General features: G+C 46.3%; 1 protein-coding gene across 1 annotated transcript in view; it reads left to right on the top strand.

The window, feature by feature from the left end:
- LOC148542714 (protein crumbs homolog 2-like) overlaps nucleotides 1–12,258 on the top strand; it is a 151,915-nt gene that overhangs the window by 67,420 nt on the left and 72,237 nt on the right. The window contains exon 3 of the mRNA XM_088466878.1: nucleotides 9,183–9,378. Coding sequence (XP_088323004.1) covers nucleotides 9,183–9,378 — 196 coding nt within the window. The remainder of the gene's footprint in view (nucleotides 1–9,182; nucleotides 9,379–12,258) is intronic.

Genomic DNA, 12,258 nt, shown 5'->3' with positions numbered 1-12,258 from the left:
TCCCCCAAGCCCACCACCGCTAAAGCCTGCAAATGACGGCCATCTTTGTGCACCCAAGTGAAGCCACAGTGAGTGGAGGAGGCTCCTACTGCGGCTGCGCAACAAGTTGAAATTTCCTATCTATTCAGTGGCACATTCTTGAGGTAATAGTTTAAAAACTGTAACTTTCTAATTTACCTGAACCCCAAAAGCACGTGCCCTGGTACAATAGCTACCTAATAAAACAAACCCCAAGTGTAAATTCGCCCCCTACCCTGAGTTATGCCTTCCCAAAAATTCCCCATAGAGAACAGAAGAAAAGTTGTCCTAATTGAGAATGTCACAAAAAAGTGACAGTTGGAGCTTTAGATTACTCCCAAATCCTAATTTTTTATATTTATACCCTGAAATTTGGCATGCACCACCGAGCGACAGTTCTACCCGGCCATGCCAAGTTTCAGCTCGGTACCTCCAACAGCTTTTGAGGTGTAGCCCCTTAAACACCATGCCCCCCCCTACGGAATTCTCTATGGAGATTCCGTTTTTTGTTTTTTTTTAGATGTAGCCTTAATATATATATATATATATATATATATATATATATAATATAGTTTCATACACACACACATAACATCCAATGCTACGGCACTCACGGGGTCCACAAATTCCTGAGCCGGGTGCCCTCCACAGTCAGTCTCTAACAACAAGGCAGACTGAACATACCAATCGCAGGGCGGCACTCCGTAAAAAACTTCTCCAACAACAGTGAGTAGTTTTGCAACGTTTCAGCGCTTTATTCGGCGCTTTTGTCAAGCATACATATCAAACATGCATATAACACTTACCACATATAAATAGTAGTTAGGCACCATGCCTCACGGAGATATCACTTCCGGATTCCGAAAGCGTAAGCCTGCGGACCCGGAAGTGACCTCACAACATCACAACAGCATCGAACGGTTGCCGTAGCAACCGCAATGCTGCCCAAAATGTATACATATAATAACAATACACACAAACATTTAAAATTGTCGAAATGCTCATCAGACTACAAAACGGAGCGCCTACTAATACATATACATTTCTCAACAAAATGGAAAAACTGAAAAATAAGAAAACAAAATGGGTAACAGCATACACGATAATTAGTACAGAAAACCTTTTAAATAATGCGTAACTGAATACATATAAATACATATCAACTACTTGTAATGAGAACCTAGACACTAACACCACTGCACATACTTACGTACCCATCAAGACCCTCCCATTGATATCAGACCATCTGAAAAAACAAAGAATATCGAAACCATCGCAGTAAACTTATATAATAGCAACAGAGAAAACGTATAAAGTAGCAGAACCACATCAAAGCCCAGATAAAGATGTAATAATTACATTCAATAACTTATTCAAACAAAACACTGGAGACCCAGCATTTCATTTAGCCCACGAGGAGAGAGTGAGTCTAAGCGCATAATCCATTGGGACTCACACTGTAACAATTTATGTCCACGATCACCACCTCTAGCAAGTGGTGGAATGTGGTCGATAATTTTATATCGAAGTGCTGAAAGATTCTGGCCTGCAGTGACAAAATGTCGTGCCACTGGTTGCTCACTGGTACCTAGGGCAAGGGCAGAACGGATGGCAGAACGGTGTTGGGCCATCCTTTCTTTTAAAGTACATTCCGTCTTACCTACATAGATCTTAGAGCAGGGACATGTTATGACATACACTATAAACTTGGTGGTACATGTTACAAAGTGTCTGATGTTATATTTAATGCCAGAATAAGGATGGAAGAAACATGAACCTGTTTGTAGGGAGCGACAAGTGATACAATTGGGACACCTAAAGCACCCCACTTTCGGGGTACCCAAAAAAGACTTATTGCCGCTAGCCTTGCCCATTGATGTAACATCATTGCGAACCAGATAGTCTCTCAAATTCTTGCCTCTCTGATAACCTGACATCAATTTTTTGTAATGCAACATATTTAGATCCTTATTAGATGTTATAATGGGCCAAAGCGATTTTGTTTGCTTATTAATATCAGTACTACGATGGTTGTATTTATTGATCCAAAGATACAGGGAAAAAGAGCAGTCAGCGCTCACATGCAAGGGATAGTTATTACCACTAGCTGCTTCTCCGGAAGGTGTTCTAAACTCTCCCAATAGCAGAAAATACAAGACAGGAAAAAAGCGCTCTGTGGTAAAGAGATATATAGATGTAAGAATGTGTAAAGGGTTTGGGGTCTGGGTATTGTGATCTTAATGGCTGAGTGGAGAATCTATATATTATAGTGAATATATACAAATATATACATACACACACAAGTGTATATACATATATATGTACATATGAATATGATTCTCTTTAAAGATAGATGTATGATGTCAGGTGGGCAATAACTTGAGGCTGGTAGTTGATAAATAATTCGGAATTTTGTCCAATGATTATTGTGAATGATGTTTTAATAATAACAGCAATCATTCTCTCTGCTTCTGACAGGTGGGCAACAACTGTAGGCTGGATGTTGTGAATTGGAAGATGATATGATGTGATATAGTCCTTATAGAATGCCAGATTATTAGGAAAACCTGGGCATAACTGCAGGCAGCACAATTATTGGGGGGTATTCACATAACTGCAGACAGAGCACACACAGAGCTGAATCCAGTCATTACAAGAACACTCATTCCCTTTAAATGGCTTATTCACTCAGCCATTAAGATCATAATACCCAGACCCCAAACCCTTTACACATTCTTACATCTATATATCTCTTTACCACAGAGCGCTTTTTTCCTTTCTTGTATTGATCCAAAGATGCCTATCCAAACTACAATCCTTTCTGACATTAGCCCCGGATGGTAGTTTGTCAACAGGAATGGCAACTGCTTTTGCTTTAGCTTGATCTAAAACAGCCTTCTGATAGCCTCTCTGTAAAAACTTAGCATACATCATATCAACCTGTTGTAACGCCACAGACCTGTCAGGTGCAATTCTTAATGCTCTCAAGAACTGTGAAAATGGCAGAGCATTCTTCAGAGGCACAGGATGTGCACTACTCGCCAATAGGATATTGTTTCTATCGGTCTGTTTTGAAAACAGAGAAGGCACTAATTGACCATTTCTCTTAGTTATGGTAACATCAAGAAAATTGACGCTATGCATATCAACAGAATACGTAAATTTAACAGGATCAGTGCGACTATTATGCAACTCAATGAAATCTGCAAACGATTGTTGCGAACCTTGCCATACTATGAAAAGATCATCGATGTATCGATAATAGGCTAAGATATTACTAGCCACACCAGGATCCGAGAAAAATATGTCAGATTCTACAGCAAACATAAAAGCATTCGCGTACGATGGGGCCACATTGGACCCCATCGCACAACCGGATACCTGCAAAAAATATTGCCCGTCAAACATGAAATAGTTGCGGGTTAGGACCAACTCCAACAACTGTAAAAAGAGCTCTACAGGGGGTCCCTTGTACAGTGGGTTATTGGTAATAAGCAAATTCGTAGCCTGTAACCCCTGCTCGTGAGGGATACACGTGTATAGATTACAAACGTCAACTGAGCACAACACACAATCAGGAGGCAAATCAGGCAGTGCTTTCAGGGACACCAATAAACTATTGGTGTCCTTCAAAAAAGTTGATCTAGCCTGTATGCAAGGTTGTAAAAGTGCATCTAAATAAGTAGAGATGGTCTGATACAATGATCCTCGGGCTGCAATGATAGGCCGCCCCGGTGGCTTCATGTATGTGTGTGTGTATATATATATATATATATATATATATATATGTCTCTCCAGCCCAGCCCAGCATTTTGTTCTTGCAGCTCCCTTCTCCCCCAGCCAGACAGCATATAAATCTTACCCTTTTGCTCCTGGGCCAGGCTGGTGATGATGCGGCTCCTCTTCTTCAGCGCGCAGTGATATAATGACTTCATGCGTGCCGGATAAGGAGCCCACCGCCCGCCATGAACGGGTGGACTGTCCGGCGTCCGCCCCTTCTGCTGATGTACAATACAGTTATATCGCCAGAAGGGGCGGACAGCAGGCACCTCGTTCGCGGCAGGGGCGGCGGGCTCCTTTCACATTGGGGATGAGGAAGCACAGGTGGGTTAGGGGGCGGACCCTCATTCGTGCAAAGTAGCGGCGGCAGGTGGGTGGTAGCAGCGGGCCGGGCCCCCCTTTTCTGTCGGTGTGTCCGAGCCCGGGACAGTAGTCCTGACGGTATGCAGTCGGGAAACCGGCTGCCTTAATACCGACAGCCGGCTTCCCGGCTGCTTTATCCCGGCGTGGGATAAATGACCGGCGTCTATATCTAGACGCCTGTCATTTACCCGACTCCGGGAGACCGGCGCCCGGCATCCCGATCGAAGGGATGCCTGGCGCCGCGAGCGGACAGCCTCGGGGGGGGGGGGTTAGGTTTAGTGCACTCGGGGGGGACAGGGTCAGGCACCCCTCCGGGAGGGTTAGGCTAGGGGGAGGGAGGGTTAGGCACCCCCGGGGGGAGGTTAGGGTTAGGCACCCCCCGGGGGACTTGGGTTTAGGCAGCGGGGAAGGGGGGGGTTAGGGTTAGGCACTTAGAGGGGGGGATTAGAGTTAGGCATCCCTAAGGAGGGTTAGGGGGTTAGGTTAGTTTATACTTACCTTAGGGACGATCGGGCTTAAATGAAAACTTCTCTCAGAGCTGAATGCTTGTTTCTTTTTGCATGGGCTACAAAGAAATGTGTGATTTGAAATTAAGGATTATGTAGTTAATTAAATGAAAAGGTTGTCATTTATATTTATATATAAAAATTCCTGTGCTTCGGCGCTCCAGTTTCCAATAGGCAAATAGCCACAACTGGCTCCGGTGCCCTCCTCCGGGGACAGCACCCCCAACACACTCCAACACACTCCATCCATAATCAGAGGCGGCACTCAGAGGCTAGTAAATCAAATACCCTCACCAGCGGGATTTTAATGTGAGTCGACGTTTCAGGGTATTACACTCCTTCCTTTGTTGTCCTGAGGATGGGGTGTAATACCCTGAAACGTCGACTCACATAAAAATCCCTCTGGTGAGGTTATTTGCTTTACTAGTCTCCGAGTTCTGCCTCTGATTATGGATGGAATATACAGATGGGCCCAACTAGTTTGTTGCTCATTGCGTGCCATTCAGGATTCTGTGTCACGCCATGGAATGTTATGTGATGGCTGTACTGTGGCATACCGTGGTATTCTCCAACGAAAGATAAGCCATGGCATGTAATACACCGCATAACCGCTGGGTGGTGAGTGCTCCACTGATGAAATTTGTACTACTGAATACCATACTGTTAAATTGGATGGATATCCCCAACGAGCGGGCCAATCACATTTACGTAGTGTATTTGCATATTGCATGTATGCACAACCAATCTTTTTAATAATATCACATAAGCTCTTAGAACGGGACGCAAATCAGTACACATACATAACTGCAGTAATGAAATTGCCGAGTTCTTATGACTGTATAACCGATACAGTACATTAATGAGACGCACGCACAGCTTTCAATAAGACGAGATGAATTATTTTCAAATGGTGGGGTACTGTGTTTACATATACTAGTATAATATTTTGATTGGAAGACACATTTTTTTATTAAAAACAGCAGTGGGCAGGCGGAGTGCACACGGATGAGCCTGCTATCGACATTGTACACATTGCCTGCTGTAATTCGCAGACGTCACACCACGTCCACGACAGGTGCAGCTTTTGATATGGCTGGCATGTGTGGGCTAGACGTTTGATTGAGCGCCTTGCAGAGTGGTCGTCCCGGGTTCTAGGCCACGAAAATAACTTTTTTTTTTTTTTAATGTTCACTACAGGATTAAAAAGAAATAACTTGGGGGTGTGAGAGTTCTGTCATTTATACAGCTATCTGTGTTGACCAAAAAGACGCACTCCCAGTATTGCATAAAAACCGAGCAATTGGTGTTCAATGTTCTTTGATATTCTTATCAAAGCCTACTGAAATCAATACATTGTCCACAACTTCATAACAATTGGCATTTCTATGCTACTTTATGCCACTGTACTGCTGGTGCACTGTATGCTCAAGAAAGTGGTGTGTGGCACTGCATACAGTACCCACGTAGCGCCGTGCTAGTCGCGCTATGCTGTGGCGTATGGAGTCTCATAGTACTGCGTAATGATTTAAAACTTTATTAGACATTCTTCTACAGATCTGCTTCCATGAGGAAAACACTGTACAATAGTGTACCGAATCACAGCTTCTGTCAGTCACTCATCGGACGGAGATACAGAAAATGTATTGGAAATCTGACGCATGCGCTGTGTAGTTTAGGAAAAGTGACACCTGGTGGACAAAAAGTTGTATTACACGTTATGACTCTTTTCCAGTGCTACGCTACATTCCGTTACGAAACATTCTGTGTGGAGCGACTCAAGGCATACTGTGTAGCGTGAGATGCGTGGTGCGCTACATGGCGTATGGAGCAACAAACTAGCTGGGCCCATTTGTGTGTGTATATGTGTGTGTGTGTGTGTGTGTATATGACAGTGACATTGGGCGGCGTGGTCTCAAGAGAAAGGGGCGTCGTCACACAATAGTATTCCAAATTTGAATGACACCACACAGTAGCACAATCTTGATTCACCCGATTCACATTACACCACATAGTAGTGCCCCTTATTCATATATGACACACAGCAGTGCCTTTTTTACACAATATCCACATTTGTGCCCCTTATACACAATGCCCACAGCAGTAATGCCCGTTATGCAAATGCAATGCCCATTGTGGTAGTGCCCTTATGCAGTGCCCACAGTGATAGTGCCCTCAATAGTTGTGCAACGAGTAGTGGTGCCTTATTCAGTGCCTCCTGTAGTGGTGCCCTTTATGCAGAGCCCACAGTAGTGGTAGTGCCCCTTTTTCAGTGCCCCCAGGAGTGGTGCCCCAGCAGTAGTAGCGCCCCCAGTAGTAGTAATACCAGTAGTATTAATGCCCCCTGTTGTAATGCCCCCCAGTAGTAGTGCCCCCCGTGTAATGCTCCCACTACTAGTAATGCCCCCAGTAGGAGTGCACCTGTGTAATGCCCCCAGTAGGAGTGCCCCCTGTGTATTGCCTCCAGTAGTAATGCCCCTGTGTAATGCCTCCAGTAGGAGTGCCCCCTGTGTAATGCCCCCAGTAGGAGTGCCCCCTGTGTAATGCCTCCTGTGTAATGCCCCCAGTAGTAATGCCCCCTCCGCTTTTAAAAAAAAAACCCAAAACAATACTTACCTTACCTTGTATGTTTGGGGTCGTTGTCCTGCTGCAGAATAAATTTAGAGCCACTCAGATGCCTCGATGATGGTATTGCATGATGGATAAGTACTTGCCTGTATTTCTGAAATGCAGCCCCAAACTTGCAAGGAACCCCCACCATACTTCACTGTTGCTTGCAGACACTCATTATGGTACTGTTCTCCAGCCCTTCGTCGAACAAACTGCCTTCTGTTACAGCCAAATATTTAAACTTTTGACTCGCCAAAGCACCTGCTGCCATTTTTCTGCACCCCAGTTCCTATGTTTTCGTACATAGTTGAGTCGCTTGGCTTTTTCCCACAACGAAGGTGTGGCTTTTTGACGGCAATTCTTCCATGAAGACCACTTCTGTCCAGACTTCTCTGAACAAATATGGATGTACCTGGGAACCACTGCTTATGGCACTGCTGGACATCTTCCGATTTCAAAGGGAGTAATGGTGCGTACACACTGGGCGATTAAAGTGGACGACTGAACGATAACGATATCGTTATCGTTCAGTCGTCCACTTTATCGTCCATTTTTAACACAAAAAAGATGAACGGTGACGACGACGCGCGTTCCCGCGGGTCGTTCGTCATCCTCGTTCATCGGGCTGACATGCAGGCCAACCTGACGACCTCGTCAGGTTGCTGCATGTCAGGGAATGGGTGAGAGAGCCCGGCGCTGAACGATATCGCTAATGATATCGTTCAGCGGCTGTGCTCAATGTCATGAACGACATTGAGCACAGCCTGCCGGGGACACACTAGACGATATCGCTCAGGGAGCATATCGTCTAGTGTGTATGCACCTTAAGCATGATGTGTCTTTCATCTGATGCACTAAGTTTCCTTGGCCGACCACTGCGTCTACAGTCCTCAACGTTGCCCGTTTCTTTGTGCTTCTTCAAAAGAGCTTGTACAGCACATTTTTACGCTTTATAACTACCTTGTGTCTTGTTCTTGCCATGGTGGATGACCTGTGACATGAAATGGTCCTCCACAACCTTATCACCTTATCTTTGTAGCAGAGTTTGGCTGTTCTTCACCCAGTTTTAATCCTCCTACACAGCTGTTTCTGTTTCAGTTAATGGGGGGAATTCAATTCAGTGCGATGTAGAATAGCTGCGAGATGGAGCTCCCGCAGCTATTCCAGTCAACGCACTGTTTGGGCGGGCAAAGGATTTCTTCACACGCCCCCCTGGGGATATATATATATACTTACCGATAGGTCGGTGCAGCAGGGACGGTGGTTTAAGTAGGTACCGCCCCACGTTGCTGGCATTATAAAGCAATGGGCAGGGCTACGATGATGCGAATCACGTCATCGCACCCCCGGAACTCCCACTTTCATGGGGTGGTGGGGGTGGGAGGTCGGAACTGCACCCTATTTTCGGTAGGCTCCTGGCAGTCCTGGGAGAGTAGGCAAGTATGTATATATAATGTGTGTGTGTGTGTGTGTGTGACATGTTGGGAAAGTGCACCATAGCTGGTGCTTGCTCTGGGTGTCAGGGCTTGTTGGACCCCTGCAACCAACAGGTCAGAGGCAGAGGAGGGGGAGGGGGGAAAATAAGTGGGGCCCTGTTTGTTACATCTGTAGTGGACCACATCATTTCTGATGGCAGCCCATCTTAAATTCTGTCCACAATTTACATAGAGCAAACCTGCAGTCACTGTAGATGAGGAGACGGTTCTGGTACATAAGTAGCATTATGCTGCCATCTGCTGTCAGCATATGCAAACTTTCATGCTCATTATTTCTTTGCAAAGAAAATTGTCAGCAATACTGTACAGTTATGGTTTAGAGGAATATATTTCATCTGTCTTATACCTATGGGCCCATAGTACAGTAGCAACCTGCCTAACACCATCATGCTGTTTTTTTTTACCACTGAAGGTGTCAACTGTGAGACAGAGATAGATGAGTGTCTGTCATACCCGTGCCAGAATGGAGCCACGTGCTTGGACCACCTTGGGTACTTCTTATGTGAATGTCCAGCAGGGTATGAAGGCGAATTCTGCCAGGAAGACATTGATGAGTGCCAAAGTCAGCCATGTCAGAACGGAGGAGTTTGCGTGGATGCCATTAACAGGTTGTCCGATCTAACTTTACTTTTCTATTTTATTAGTAAAAAGTAACCCATTAGCTGCCTGCTGTGAACTTTCTATAAAAATAATAAGATAAGTTGGTGATTAAATGAGTAAAAAGTGTAACGGTTATTGTTATTTTATCTTTTTATTTTATTGTTTTTAACTCTCTTGTCCTCACTGTTCTCTAAGATATGTCCACTACAAATAATACCCCTTTTACACCAAAGCAAAAACCTGGGTTTTTGCAGGGTCTACCCGGGTTGCAGCTCAGTGTAAAAGGGTCCCTGAAAAATAACCTGGGTCAAGTGACCCTGCAATCCAACCCAGGTAGCTACCAGGGTTGGACCCAGGATGGACCCAGGTAATGGTGCAGTGTAAACGGTGCAACCCAGGTTATCTGATCTGGAGCATGCCTAAAATGAGCGGATTGGTGGTTGTGGAGCATTCACCTCCCACTTTTTATGACCTCACAGGTTTAGCAGGGCAGACCTGAGTTCAGTGTGAACAGGGCTGACCTGGGAGTAACCCAGATCAAAGGTGCAGTGTAAATGGGTCTGACCTGGGTCTGACCAGGGTTGGACCCATGTCCTAAAACCCAGGTCGGACTTGGGTTTTTGGTGGAAAAGAGGTATAAGTTACAATTCTAGGGGTCTATGTATATAAGGATGAACGAGCGGTGCATTCCCAATCTTTAACCATATATGTTTTTGCGCACCTGTCGGTCTTGGCCGTAACGAGGCTGCACATACAGAACATGGTAATGATCTTTTAGGTGGCAGAGGTCAGCTCATCTCGATTTTTGAGTACAGCTGAGTTATATGTACTGCCTCAATATTAAATATGCCGGCGCACTGTGCTCAAAGTACATTCGCACATAGGGCCTGATTCAGAGCCGGACGCTCTGACCAGAGCGTTCGCTCTGAATCAGGACCCTCCTCCATGAAAATGGAGCGTCCTCCTGGACGCTCGTATAGCTGTGGGTGACCACCCACAGCATATGCGAGCGTCCATGATGATGGTCGCGATGGTCTTGACCATCGCGACCATCGGACTTGCGACGGAGACCCTGCGGTAGGGTCTCCCTGCCGCAAGCCCTGGAGTGATTTTGGCTCTATCAGAGCCAAAATCACTCCCACTGACATCACTAGTGATGTCAGTGGGGCCGGCTTCAGACGGTAGGCGTTCCCATGGGAACGCCTCCGTCTGGCAGGCACGCCCTCGGCACGCCCACCAAAGGGGGAGTGCTGTCAATCAACATTGACAGCACGCCCCCTTTGGTGCGAGACCCAGAGCGACAGCTTGGCTGTCGCAGTCCGGGTCTCGCGCATGCGCACGACGGAGCTCCCTCCGTCGTGCGCATGCGCAGTGGGGCAACATCGACCCGTTTGCGAGCGTCCTTTGCTCGCGAACGGGTCTGAATGACCCCCATAGAGCTCTGAATCCAATGAGAGCTCAACTCTGGAGCCTGTTAAATTAGGCGTGAGAATAGCAAAAATCCCGCACCCGAAGGGTCTTTCTTGCAGGTGCAGAATTTTTGCTATTCTATTAGGTGCAGGGTTTTTTTCATTTTTGGAGCGATGGGAGTTTTTTTCTGCAGCCCCAGAGCAAGAACAAGTATTTCCTAAAATCTATATTCTTAGGAAAAATTGTCAGGAATTGTTCTGGGGTCCCTGCTGCACCCCCACCCTAATGACTAATAAAGCAATTGGAAGTTTCCAGTTAGCTTAATTAGTCAGTAATTACTCGCCTCCTCCAGCGTCGGGATCTGGACTTCTGAAGCAGCGTGTGTGATAAGAATTTGTGAGAGTGTGTAAGTATGTGTGAGTGATTTGTGTGTGTGTGTGTCTGTGTGACTCCAGTGTTAGTATGTGTGAACCTCTTCCCGGAGGCAGCAGCAGGGAGAACTACATCTCCCAGCAGTCTCCTAGACTTCCAGCAGTCCTCTCCCCAGTGCAAAGTTGAAGGGGAGATGACTGGGAGCCGTGGAGACCACCGAACCGGCAATTTTGTATTTTATTTTTTTACTCGCACTGCAGGGTTTTCAGTGCTGAAAACCCTGTGTGCATTTCTATAATGGATACTACGAGTTTCAGGAATGCGCATACCCGCGGTAATCCGAAATTGGGCGTGAGGTTCGGCGGAGCCGAACTGCGCTGTTTGAACCGTACAAGAACTGACTGTGCATGCAGACTATAGAGCCGGAGGTAAGTGCTCATGGGCACTGGCTTGGGGGAGGGGGGATTGGGCACTATATACCATACAGGAGGCACTGTGGGGCATATTAGGGGGGGCACTGTGGGGCTGGGTGACCATTTTATTTGAGGGGGACCCCACAAGTTAGTTATTCTGGGGCCTCCACAAGCCTTAATCCGCCCTGTGCTGTTTAGTGCAACCCTGCACAAAAGATTTTAAATGTTTTCCCTAACAAGTCACATATTTACTATTTAAGTCTAAAGAGGTTAGCTTAGGTAATAGTAACTGTTCTGCACACTGAGGGCTCTATTTACTACAATCCGCATTGGTAATGCAGATTGTAGTGTGATATTACCGAGTGAATTCGTATTGCGAATTCAGGCAATATCACAGGGATTTACTACAAATCCCTTGCAGGGACAGAGCTTGCGATAAAGCTCTGTCCCTGCGAATCCCCCTCGGAGCCTTATCACGGTATTTTCGCAAAAAATAACGTGATTAAGTGCCCGCGCATGCGCCGACCGGTCGCCGCTGCTAATCCTCCTCCGGTGCTAAGCCCCGCCCCCGGCGTTAAGCCCTGCCCCCTGCGATCGCGGCCCCCCTCCCCCCCCAGCAACCCCCCCTCCCTTAATAGCACTTACCTGCATGCTCCGGGCCTCCGGTGATGTCCTCCATTCCTCCGGTCAGGT

Source organism: Taudactylus pleione, unplaced genomic scaffold (assembly GCF_031769625.1).
Source record: "Taudactylus pleione unplaced genomic scaffold, aTauple2 ptg000009l, whole genome shotgun sequence".
NCBI classification, from domain to species: Eukaryota; Metazoa; Chordata; class Amphibia; order Anura; family Myobatrachidae; genus Taudactylus; species Taudactylus pleione.
The sequence above is the reverse complement of the archived record's forward strand: the minus strand, read 5'-3'. Positions and strand labels throughout refer to the sequence as shown.